Source organism: Pristis pectinata, chromosome X (assembly GCF_009764475.1).
Source record: "Pristis pectinata isolate sPriPec2 chromosome X, sPriPec2.1.pri, whole genome shotgun sequence".
Taxonomy (NCBI): Eukaryota; Metazoa; Chordata; class Chondrichthyes; order Rhinopristiformes; family Pristidae; genus Pristis; species Pristis pectinata.
Genome location: NC_067450.1, coordinates 3,296,016 through 3,308,736, shown reverse-complemented (window position 1 = coordinate 3,308,736; position 12,721 = coordinate 3,296,016). Strand labels below are relative to the sequence as shown.

Genomic DNA, 12,721 nt, shown 5'->3' with positions numbered 1-12,721 from the left:
CGCAAAAGGTTCCTCCACAGACTCTTCCACCACTTGCCCATTCTTGTTCCTCAAGGTCAAGTACAGCTCCCTCAGCAGTGGGACTCTCTACATACTGCTTTAAAAACCCTCCCAGATGCATTTAACATTCCACCCCATCTAAGCCCCAAGGTGATCCCAGTCACTGTCGGGAAAGTTAAAATTGCCCACGACTGAGAACATTTTATGATGTTTAAGTTAATTGAAGACAACTGAATAATTAGCTAGAAGTATATCATTTGTGACTTTTGGTAGTTAATGCAAATAAAAAAAAAAGTAGTATCAGTATAACCTTTGGCCCCTCTAATGTTAGCAGCATAATGTACTATTTTTTCAAAAACTTGGGCAGTTTTGTGCTCAATATATTTAATGATCCTCATGACAAATGGTCATCTCAATTTCAATAAAAGCTGACCCCTTTATTTAAAAAAAAGTATTGTGACACAAAAGTTATATTTCCTCTATTTAATACACTTGAAAGCAAAACTCATGCAGTGTGGTCAGACAGACTCGGGCAGCCCCGGGTTTACATGCTAACTGAATCAGACTTGGCCAGATGCAAAAACAACTGGTGTCAGTGCAGAGAAATGACGAAGGCTCTTGCTCATAATCAGAACCTACTAACTTGTGCAGGAAACTGTGTTAAAGAATAGTTTTCTGACAGTCATTGATTAGACTCGTGCAAACATTGTTTGATTGAAGAAAAGGCACCTACTTAAAAACAGCCCTTGAAGTCTTTAGCACTATTTAATAACAAAGCATTGAGCAAATGGATAATGTGGTTTCCTGAATGGGTCTGAATCTGGTATTACTGCCACAGTGCCAGTTTTTTTTTGCTCTGAGGTCTTTTATCATGCCAGTGCTTGCATGCTATTGTGCCAGGCAGCTGGAGTTGAATTAAACCAAAAGGACTACATTTCCTTAAGTAGATAAAGTACATCCACAGATGCTATAGGCATTTCAGCTCCTCAAGCCTGTTTGGCTATATGGTCATGGATTGTTTTCTTTCAACTCCGTTTATCTGTCTTTGTTGTCTTTGATTCATCTTCCTCAATATGCTGCACAAATCTATCAATTTTAATGCTGAAACTTTCAGTTGATTTCCACCCCCCCCCCCCCCCCCCCCCCCAACTCCGTAGGCTTTTGGGGAAAGAGTTTCAGAATTGCATGAAGCCTGCTTTTTTTTTTCTTCAGACTCAAACCCTGGATACAAGGGCCATGTATTTGCAGGGCATGGGAGAATGGTTTGAATTCTGAGGGTTTTCTTAATAATGTGTTGATTTACAAAGTAACTTCTCCAAATCAAGGAAAGTGGAATGATGTTACAGGAAAAAAAATTGGAGCTCTCTTTTGGAAAACAATGTGACTTTTAGTTTCTGGTTTTCAGTTTACACAAAAAATTGTTTCAACCCTACATATAGCTTAGGCAGACCAAATCAGTGACATTCCAAGGCTTCCCTTGTAGTTTAGTGATTAATAGTGTGAGCAAATGATTGGAGTCTGCAGCTGTTTAGTGAGTTCCCACCCCCACCCTACTAAAAACACAGACATTACTGTTGCTTAAAATTGCTGCTGAGGTGAAAGTGCCTTTAATTCTTTAGCCTTGCCTCACAATCTTTTGATTCAAACAAGCAGCTTTAGTTAATCTTAACAGTTCTAGCCCTTAACTAGGGTGGGGAAGAGCAACCAACATTTTAAAATAATATACAGATCCTCCAGAATCTTCTGCCAGGTGCCATGAACAATTTGCTGTTGAGGATTCCAGTTTTAAATATTTGCATTTTTTCCCACTGGGGGATAGAAAAGGAAATGTGTTTGATTTGTGCACCCTGGGATGGATGCCATAATTGGATATATTTCCACTAAACTTTGCCTTGGAATCAAATAGTTCCCAGAATTCTATGGAGTTTTATTGTTCATAACAGCTATAGGCTACTAGTTAGTCCAAGTACTGTGAATTGTTTCGAAAATGCTTTGCACCTGCTATATAAGAACTAGAAGCAGGAGTAGGCTCTTTGGCCCCCCTGTGTCTGCACTGTCTTTTTTTTAATAAGGTCATGGCTAATCTTTGACTGTTGTACCACTTTCCTGCACTAACTCCATTTCTCTCGATTCCCTTAATATCCAAAAATCTGTTGAGCTCTGATTTGTGAAACAAGTCATTCTAGCTTTTATTTCTGTAGGATTTGGGGATGAGATTAATTTTGGTGGTAATGCAAAAGAGCTAATAGCAAGTTGCCTGCCTTGCATCCTGTTCTGCAAACTAAAGTGAAATGAGCTGATCCTCCTGGGTGACTTCAATGTTGGGATGGGGAGGGATGCAGCCTTCTGGCAAGGCATGATCTAACTCTAATGAGTTCTTCTCCTGATATAATGTTTGGAGCACAGCCTTGCCATAACTGACATCCTGTTTCAGAGATGAGCACAAACATTGTCTGAGCAAGGGACTGCAAAGATGTCTGCATCATCTGTGTCATGACAGGAACTGATGACCACTGGACTGACCACCACACCTCATCCACTCTTATCTCCATCTATCTGGCCCCAAAACATCAGTGTCAACAGAAATATTGCCACAGGACGGTCAACGTAGAGCTCGCAAGGACCCCCATATAACGGTAGCTTATCTCAGACAGTGCCTCACGGATACTGTCTGATGTAAGTTAAGTCTCAGCCTAAAGGAACCACAATGTGCATAGGGGCCCTGAAGTCCACCATAATGGGCACCCAAGGCCCCATGCCACTGATAGCCAAGAACAGAGGTGAACTCATTGGGGATAGCGAGGCAGTTGGTGCTCACTGGAAGGAATGCTGTGAAGACCTCCAGCATGACTCTGTATATGCCTTTGACTCCATTCAACAGTGGCCTATTTGGTCCAGCCATGCCACCACTCCTGACTGACAGGAAGTCAAAAGCCATATCAATTGAAAAATAACACGGCCTAATGAGTAGACAGTATCCCCACTGAACTCCTATAACTTGGCAGTGAAGAGCTTCAGTTATGAATCCATAATCTCATCCACATCTGGGGAGCGAAGGATATTCCAGAGGACCTTGGAACTGTGACATCTTCAAGAAAGGAGACTATGGTAACTAAGGAGGAGTCTCCTTGCTGTCTTTGACAGGGAAAGTCATCAGCAGGGTCCTCTTCAATTGCCTCCTCCTGGTGGCCAAAGAACTGGTCCCCAAATTGCACTGTGGATTTTATCCTATCCGGGGGCACAGTGGACATGATCTTCTTCACCGTATGACAGCTAGAGAATATGGGGAGTAGCATAGATGACCTTTACTGACCTACTAAAACATCGAGCTCTGTGACGTGGAAGAGACAATGGAGCACTATCCTCAAATATGGCTGCCCACAGAAGCACGTCTCCATCTTGTATTTGCTCTAGGACAGCATGCAAGCCATGATAATACTGGTGTTAAACATGGCTGCATCATTATTCCAACTTTTCTTGCTGTAATACTGCAACAAACTTCCCACGGGTGTGGAGCTAATCTTCCAACTAATGGGAAATTGTTCAACCTACACTCCAGAAGCAAGGTCACCCGAACCTTGGTTGCCGCTTTGTAGTATGCAGACGATACAACCTGCTGCTTGTGGCCTAAATTCTGGGATTCTCTTTCTAACCTTTTCTGCCTCCCTATTTTACACCACTACTTATGATCTACTTCTTTGACTAGCGTTTGATCATCTTGAGTGGCTTAGTATCAAATTTAGTTTGGCAATGTTTTTGTGAAGCACCTTGGGACATTTTACTTTGCTAGTGGTACTGTACAAATATGTTGCTGAAATTTCTTTCAGTGACTAGGAAGCTGTGGATTTTATGGGACATTGTTAATATTTGTTGTACTTTTGTTTGCAAAAGTACATAGATATCATTTGAGGGTAGCATGTTGCATGAGAGGTCAGTAACTAGAAGGCATAACTTTAAGTTCAATAGTTACGAAGTTTAGAGGGAATTGAGGAAAGTTTTTCTTTTCCACTCAACATGTGGTGTGGGAGTGGAACTCGCTGTCTGACAGGTGAGTAGAGGCAGAAACCCTCTCTACATTTAAAAGGTATCTGAATGAGCACCTGAAGAGCCACAACCCACAGGTCCATAGACCAAGAGTTGGGAAGTGAGATTAAATGTAAGTCAGTTTTTGGCTGGCATGGACACAGTGCCAAGTGATGATTTCCTCTGCCATAAATTTCCACAATTGTATGTTGGTTGAACAATATTAAATAGTGATTTACTTATTTTGACTATCAGCAGTTTGCTCTTTTGTCTGATGCTGGGGTGAGCCTTCCTCAGGCCAACTGTGATTATCAATATTATAAGAGTTATTGTGAAGACTTTCATCTTAAAATGAAAGCATGTGTTTACAATGATAAATATTGAAGGGATCAAGCATCTTCATACAGTGCAAGGGTAACTCCCAAGCTAGAGATTTTTCTTTTACCTTAGAATTCAGACTAACAGATAGTGAGAGACACAAGATTACTTTAACGCTCTGGGGAGAGCTACGTTTTAAATGCTGCAGACTTCCCTTGATTGATTAGTTTATTAAAAGTTGGCAATATGTTATCTCTTCACAGATCAACTTCCAAGATCTCGAGCGTGCAGACTGGTTAAACAAGGTAGGAACTTCTACTTTAACTGCAAGGAGCTTTTCTAACTTCATATATTGGAGGGTTGCTCAACCACAAGGTGAAATCAGCTCCAGTGATATCACTGACCACAACACTTATCTCCAGCACATACAGGGAAATGAGATGAGTTTGGCAAAATATATGCATTTGGATTGAAATTTAAATATTTTGTTAATGTGTATGCATTGTTTGGATTTTTTAAAAATTGCCTTTTAACCTTTTCTCTTCTAGTATCACCTCCAGTCAGTGCTTGCAATTTGTGGGTAAATCCCAAGATTGCCCAGGAGTGTGTTGTATGCTCACATCTCCTGGAAGTTTAAGTACAAGTTTTGATTTTCCTGTATGATTCAGAACATTGAACAAAACATCTGTGAATATGGGTGTTGACAAAGTTGAGCATCACTTTCACAGCTGAGGCATTGGATTGAAGATCTAGCTGTAAGCCTCTGACCACTCTGTAAGAGGTGCTAGAAAGCAGACTGGCACAGCCCCCTTTTGGTTCTTGTGCCACTTCATTTGATGCCTGAATAACATAATGCTTGCTCTCTGGCCAATTTGCAGGGATGAACCCATGTGTTACACCACGTGGCACCAAGTGTGGGTGTTCCAAGATGCTATGCATTTTTATTATAATTAAGGTTATTGGAACTCAATAGGAAATCAGAGGACATGTAGATTACTCCACTTGCAAATTTCTCCCCCTCCTCCTCCTCTCTTGAAATTTACAGTTAGATAGTGTATTTTTCTTAACAGCACAAGAATGTAAGGTGTAGAAGCAGGAAGAGGCCATTTGGCCCCTTATGCTGATCTTCTCCTTTGGTACCACTTCCCTACACTCACCTCCTATCCTTCAATTCCATTAATAACTAAAATTTTATTAATCTTGAAACTCCCTCAACAGAACCCATGTTTTGCTGGCCAATTCACAAATGGGTGGTGGAAGGCAGCATAGCAGAGCCCAATCATCCAAAATAGAATGCACACATACATGTACAACCTCTGCTCTGGCAGAGATAACTAAGTGAGTCCCTCGGGGTCCCTACAGTGTGTAAGACTCTGTACTATACCAGGCAGTGCTCTTAGACCCTAAACCTTAACTAAGCAAAAACATGTTTTTGTTTAGTTTGTTTTTATCATGGGTCTGTTCTGAATTCTAGATTCCTCACCAGTGGAAACGTTTCTTGCAGCATCCACCTTGCTGAGCACTCTCACAATCTTGGATGTTTCAGTTGGAGTACCATCATTCTATTAAATGCCAGCAATTTTTGGCCCAATCTGCTTGACCTTTCCTCATAAGATAATCCACTTCATCCTAGGAATTGAACTAGTGATCCTTAGCACTGCCTCCAAGTAAGTACACCATCCTTAAAATAAGGAGGACTAACCTAATACTCAGTATCTAGGTCCATGCACTTTTTTTCTGTACACACTGATTCTTGACTAAGTGTAAATCAAGAATCCAAGTTCAAAACCTTCCTAGTTCTAGGCTTCATCCTCACACTTTATTGCAGTATCTGTGTCTGATGTTCTATATTATGAATATTAAGCTCCCATAATATCCTTAATATTGGCATTCAAGTTTCCATTAAATTAAGATATCAGTGTGAAGGCCTTGGTCTCAAAGTGAAAAACACCATTGGCATTGAAGATGACTCAATGATGAGGTGATGACAAGCCTGGTTTTCAAAAATTAGCCATTTGGGGCAGGAAAGATCACTTGGAAATTGGGTTACTGTATGTTTAATAGGAAACTAACACTGAATTGTGTTGAATGTTCAAGATGCACATTAAAATTAAAAACAAATTTGTTTTCGTAAAGCACCTTTAACCCATGACTCCATTCCAAGCTGCTTCACAGAAGAGCAGTAGAAATGAGGACTGCAGGGTGGCACAGTGGGGCAGCTAGTAGAGCTGCTCCCTAACATTGCCTCGTCGCAGTCCATACTGTCACCACACTTTGTAGAAGCTGCAAACTTTGATATATTACGTAATCCCTTCATCCAAATCATTGATATGGATTGTGAACAGCTGGTATCCCTGCAACACCTATTAGTCACAACTTCCCATCCTGCAAATGACCACTTTCTGTTCTGTCTGTTAACCAATCCTCGATCCATGTCAGGATATTATACCCATTTCTGCGTGCTTTAATTTTGTTCAGTAACTTTTTATGTGGCACCTTATCTGAAAGTCCAGATATACTGTGTCAACTGGTTTGCCCTTATCTATTCTACTTGTTACAACCTAAAATCTCTAAAAGATTTGTTAAGCATTATTTTTCCCTTCATAAATCCATGTTAACCCTGCCCAATCCTGCTATTATTTTTAAATGCCCAGTTACCATTTCCTTAATAATAGATACTGATCTATAATTCCCTATTTTCTGGGATGGGGTTACATTTGCTACCTTCCAATGGAACTATTCTAGAATTACATAATTTGCCAACTTGCATTGCAAACCTACTTCTGGGGATATCACTTTCCCATTTATGGCCATATAGTTTCACCAGAACCCTTGGCTCCATATTGCTTGATCTCCTTGGCACACAACCTCTCATGCTTGGTCCAAACTGTTGGCTTACCTCCTCTCAGGAAGGTCTTGCACTTAACTACTTAACTCTTCTTTGAGCCCAAGTTTACATTCCTCATCAAAGCAACTATTGGAAGCTGCATCTGCAATGGTGATGGTGTATCTGTATCTTGTTCACTGCACTTGTCCTTGTGGACAGAGCTGTCCAGCTTCACTGCCCTAGCATCCTGGTTATGTTTCCTCCCACTATCCCAGCTAATGGTACAATAGCCATTGATCTCTCAGTCTCCAGGACTATCCTGTTAGAGCTGCAGTGGGTGATTCTGGCCTTGCAGGGTCTGAGAACTGGAGACTTCTTGGCACCTCAAGCTCATCTGACCAGTGGTCTGTCTGGGTTGGGCCAGCGCACCCTGAAGCATAGGTGGTTCCTGGACCACCTTCTGGCCTTACCATCAGCAACAATATCTCCTTCCTCTTTTTGCGAGTGGCTTGTTCTGTGTCTTCCTCCACCCCCTCAGGACCTCCAGGATATATTTTTGCCCTTGGGGCAATGGTTGAGACCATTTGTATTTGTATTCCTTGAGCTTGCCTACATATCCACCATGTCCATGGCTTACCATTCTCCACTTATCCTGTACTTGTTTACAGGCTCATTACACTTCCGAGCAGCAAGACCCAAACTCAGTGTCAGGGTATGTCTGTCGGCTCTTCACTATTGCTGCTTTCTATGGCAAGTAACAAGGACAGAACGTCCTTCACTGAAGGCCCTCAGTACTCAACCAACAGCATTGGTACAACAATGTCTCAAACCACATAGTACACACAGTTCTTAAAGGTACACTCACACACATATATACTGCATGTGCCTTTGTCACCAAATATGTAGATGATAACAGGAGTTAAACAGCATAGCATTGTTACCATACCTTAGAAATTGAAGCCATTTACATTTGTTATTTTGTGTGTAAATCACACACAAAGCAAAATTCCTCTGTTTTGAAATGTTTCTGGTGGAAGTCCTGTCCATTAATAAATTGGACTTGGTACTTCCTGTTGCATTTTGCCTTAATGAGGGTTTCATTTCCTCATATTTTCTGCATGTGGTAATGTCGTCAATGGATGCAACTCAATTAATGACAGAAATAGTCTCAAAGTGATTTGGATAGGTTGGGTAAGTGGGCAGATACTTGGCAGATGAAGTTTAATGTGGGTAAGTGTGAGGTTATCCACTTTGGGAGCAGGAACAGGAGGCGGATTATTATCTGAATGGTGTGGAGTCGGGTAAGGGGGAAATACAAAGGGATCTAGGAGCCCTTGTTCATCAGTCACTGAAAGTGAATGAGCAAGTGCAGCAGGCAGTGATGAAGGCTAATGGAATGTTGGCCTGTATTACAAGGGGAATTGAGTACAAAAGCAGAGAGATTCTTTTGCATTTGTACAGGGCCCTGGTGAGACCACTCCTGGAGTATTGTGTACAGTTTTGATCTCCAGGGTTAAGGAAGGATATCCTGGTTATAGAGGGTGTGCAGCGTAGGTTTACGAGGTTAATTCCGGGGATGTCGGGACTGTCTTATGCTGAGAGGTTGGAGAGACTGGGATTGTACACGCTGGAATTGAGAAGATTGAGAGGGGATCTGATTGAAACATACAGGATTATTAAGGGATTGGACAAGATAGAGACAGGAAATATGTTCCAGATGTTGGGGAAGTCCAGGACCAGGGGGCATGATTTAAGAATAAGGGCTAGGCCATTTAGGACAGAGGTGAGGAAAAACATCTTCTCCCAGAGGGTTGTGAATTTGTGGAATGCACTGCCTCAGAGGGCAGTGGAGGCCAATTCTCTGGGCACTTTCAAGAAGGAGCTTGATAGGTTTCTTATAGATAGGGGAATCAAGGGATATGGGGACAAGGCAGGAACAGGATATTGATTGTTGAGGATCAGCCATGATCTCAAAATGGCGGTGCAGACTCGAAGGGCCGAATGGTCTACTTCTGCTCCTATTGTCTAAAGTCTTGACCTGTGATCTTTTAATTTACTCACAAAATGAAGGCATCCTGCTAAAAGCAGTGAACACTATGAATTTTATTGTATTACAAACACCTGCCTGGCATAGCTGGGGGAGCAATTGTGGCTGCAGACTCATCCCCAGCCTCACCAGCTGCACTCGCTCTATCCCAGCTCAATTGTGTTCCTTTAATAGCTTTAAATGTGCTGCTTAAACCACACACCCTCCACTCTAATTTCTCTCATCTTCATGGCAGCCTGAAATTGCTATGAAGAGATCCCTTTAAAAGCCCTCACCCCTTTTCCACTGGTCAGTGGACGAAACCATTGGTGCTGTCTGTCCGGCAAGTAGCAGTATCTGTGAAACCTATAGGTCAGGTCTTAACTTCTCTGATGGAGTATAATATGATGACGATGTTTTCTTAAATCAACAGCTTAAGTTATTTTTCTTTTGTAACTTTCAATTTAGCCTTTTCACTGTACACAGCACTCATTTATTGCGCCAAAAATCTCTATGGTCCAATTTCTTGACGTGAGCTCCTGTTACTTTAGTGCACAGAAGAATAAGCACTCTATTGATTTGGGTTCAGGCTACAAAAAAAGTAGACCAATAAATGATCAGTATTGAACAAAATAGCAATTACCAATTTTATTATTCTCCATAAAACATCAAATATAAAAGTGCCCTGCTTGTGCAAACAGCCAGTATAGAGCTGACCATTGCTACATAAATATATGTACTGTGGAGCCACTGTCTTATCAGTGTCAGATTCAATGAAACTGAAAACATTAAAAATAAATTTTTCACATCTATATTGTGCCCAGTCATTTATTGGATTCAAAACTGCATTGTCTGGCACAAATATGATTGCCAAGGGGATGTTTGAGTCTTAAGGTCCCTATTTTAACATCAGTGGAGCATTTGAACCAAACCTGCTTCATGCCTCTCAAGTGGTTGTAAAGGGGGGGGATGCTTTATTTCATGAACACATAACTTTAGTTAACCCTGATTAACTTGATCTTCAAAAAAAACCTGCTTTTCAAGCAGGGTTATTGTCTAAAATAGTGCATAGAATGACAATTCTCTGACTAGAAGGGGGATCTCCAGATGTTTGCTTCACAAATCCCCTCTTGGAAGAGAAGTAAACTTGGAAGATGAGTTTCCATGGGAGTGCTCCCACATATTACATGGTGAATGGTTACTGAGCAGCCTGGAGCCCTAAAGGTTATTTTGTTGTGCTGTCAGTTTGGAAAGATGATGTAAGCTTAGGGAAAAAAAAGGCAAGCAATAACTCGCTTAAAAACATGTTGCCTGTGAGTCAGTGTATTTGTTTGATCTAAGATCAAATTCTCAAATGTAACAATCTAACTGAAACACTTTTCATTGATAGGTTCTGCGGCAAGCATGGCCATTTGTTGGCCAATACCTGGAGAAGTTGCTGGTGAACTCCATCGCTCCCATTATTCGTGGTTCAAACAACCACCTACAAACATTTGCCTTCACAAAAGTCAGCTTTGGAGTGAAGGTAATTTAGTATCTGCACAATTTAAATGGTGTTCCAGTAACATGTGTTAATCTTCACATAGCTTGTGTCTGCTAGTTTCCTCATTGTTTGAGGCAGTGAATCCTATAGGCATACCTACAGAATAGTCTGATGTCAAGCTATCTGCTGCTATTATCTCTCTTTTTTTCTTTCTCTCCTCCCCCCCCCCCCCCCCCCCCCCCCCCCCACTCCCCGAAGATGGGTCCTGGTGCCGCAGTATAGTGTCCTGTACACTTTTGTGTATTTTGCTCAAATAGCAGTTCTTCTCATTTTAAGCCTTCACTATAAGTGTCAGCAGGCTGTTTGACCATAGAATCCATTTCACCTGAGTGCAAGTTTATTCTCATTTAGGCCTCTACAAACTTCTCTCATAATGGTAAGGAAAAATATCAACGAAGGTTGCTCTAGAAAGGCAGCTTTAGTAAGGCAGTATTAATGCATGTGTGGATTTCCAGAGACAGTACGTTACGCATGGTAGCGTAGCGGTTAGCGCGACGCTATTACGGCGCCAGCGATCGGGGTTCGATTCCTGTCGCTGTCTGTAAGGAGTTTGTGCGTTCTCCCGTGTCTGCGTGGGTTTCCTCCGGGTGCTCTGGTTTCCTCCCACATTCTAAAGATGTACGAGTAGGTTAATTTGGGGGTTTAAAATGGGCAGCGTGGACTTGTTGGGCCGGAAGGGCCTGTTAACACGCTGTAAATAAAATTTAAAATTTGATCGGGTTGACTTGCTCGGTGATGGATACAGCAAATGAACACACAAACTGAATACGAATGTAAAGATCTAGAAGCAGGGAGAAGACCATGTGGCTCATCCAACCTAATCCATCATTCGATAAGGTTGTGTCTGAGCCTTTAGATCAAATCAATCTTCTCACACAATCCCTTTATGTCCTTTGATTCCCTTAGAGTTCAAAGGGCTATCAATCTGAGTCTTAAATATACTTAACAAATCTTCATTCTCAGCCTTTTGGCTAGAGAATTCCAACAATTTAAAACCATCTTGATTTCCAGGAATCGCTTTACTAAATTTGTGTTGTTTCTTGGAAAAGGCAAATTTATCCTTTTTTCAGGCTCTGTAGACCTAAACTGTTCACTACTTCAGATATGGCCTTGTCAAGGCTGTGTGCAATTAAAATTACCTAATTTCTTGTTGTTGAACTCTTCCAGTGAAACCAACATACTATTTGCCTTCCTTCATGCTTGCTTTACCTGCATGTTTACTTTCTGAATTTCTCACTGTTTAAGAGGGATTCTGTTTTTCTATTCTTCTTACCTTAGTGAATAACCTTAAATTTTCCCACATTGTACTTTCACTGCCACCTTGCCCACTCACTTAATCTTTCTACGCCCCTTTGCAAATTCTTCAAGTCACCTTTGCAGCTTATTTTCCCAGCTCGCTTTGTATAATCAATAAAATTGGGTGCATTACACCTTGTCTTTTCACCAAGTCATTAATATAGATTTTAAATGACTGAAGACCCAGAAATGACCCTTGTGATATCCCACTAGTAACTGCATGCCAACATAAGACATGCAAATATATTTTTTTAATCTTCTGTCCTTTAACCAATCTTTTATTTTTACTAATATATTGCCCCTGACATTCTTAATTATTTTATTAACAAGGTTTTTTTTGTGGTACCTTACCTAATGCCTTTTTGAAAATCCAAATATCGCACATCCAGTGGTCTTTATCTTACCTACCCTCCTAGTTACATTCTTAAAAGTATTTATGTTTATTTAATTCCTCATTTTATTTTCAAATTCCCCACCTTAATTTCTCTTCCCTATGCCCCTAAGGGATCCTTCTTGTTACCCTCTTCCTTTTTGCATAGTTATAGAGGCTCTTGTATTATTTTTTGCTAATTTACTCTTCTTTATCAGTGTTTTAGTCATCAGATGCTGATTCCTAAATTACTCCCAATCCTCAGGCTTGTTCTTTCATACAATCCATAATCCCTGTAGTTAGCCACAGATGGATCAC

At 41.0% G+C, this 12,721-nt stretch overlaps 1 protein-coding gene across 2 annotated transcripts in view; it reads left to right on the top strand.

The window, feature by feature from the left end:
• Positions 1 to 12,721, top strand: part of esyt1a (extended synaptotagmin-like protein 1a) — a 108,095-nt gene that overhangs the window by 45,508 nt on the left and 49,866 nt on the right. For both annotated transcript variants that reach the window (XM_052009574.1, XM_052009575.1), the window contains exons 2-3: positions 4,605 to 4,646; positions 10,585 to 10,719. In XM_052009574.1, the coding sequence (XP_051865534.1) occupies positions 4,605 to 4,646; positions 10,585 to 10,719 (177 nt within the window). The remainder of the gene's footprint in view (positions 1 to 4,604; positions 4,647 to 10,584; positions 10,720 to 12,721) is intronic.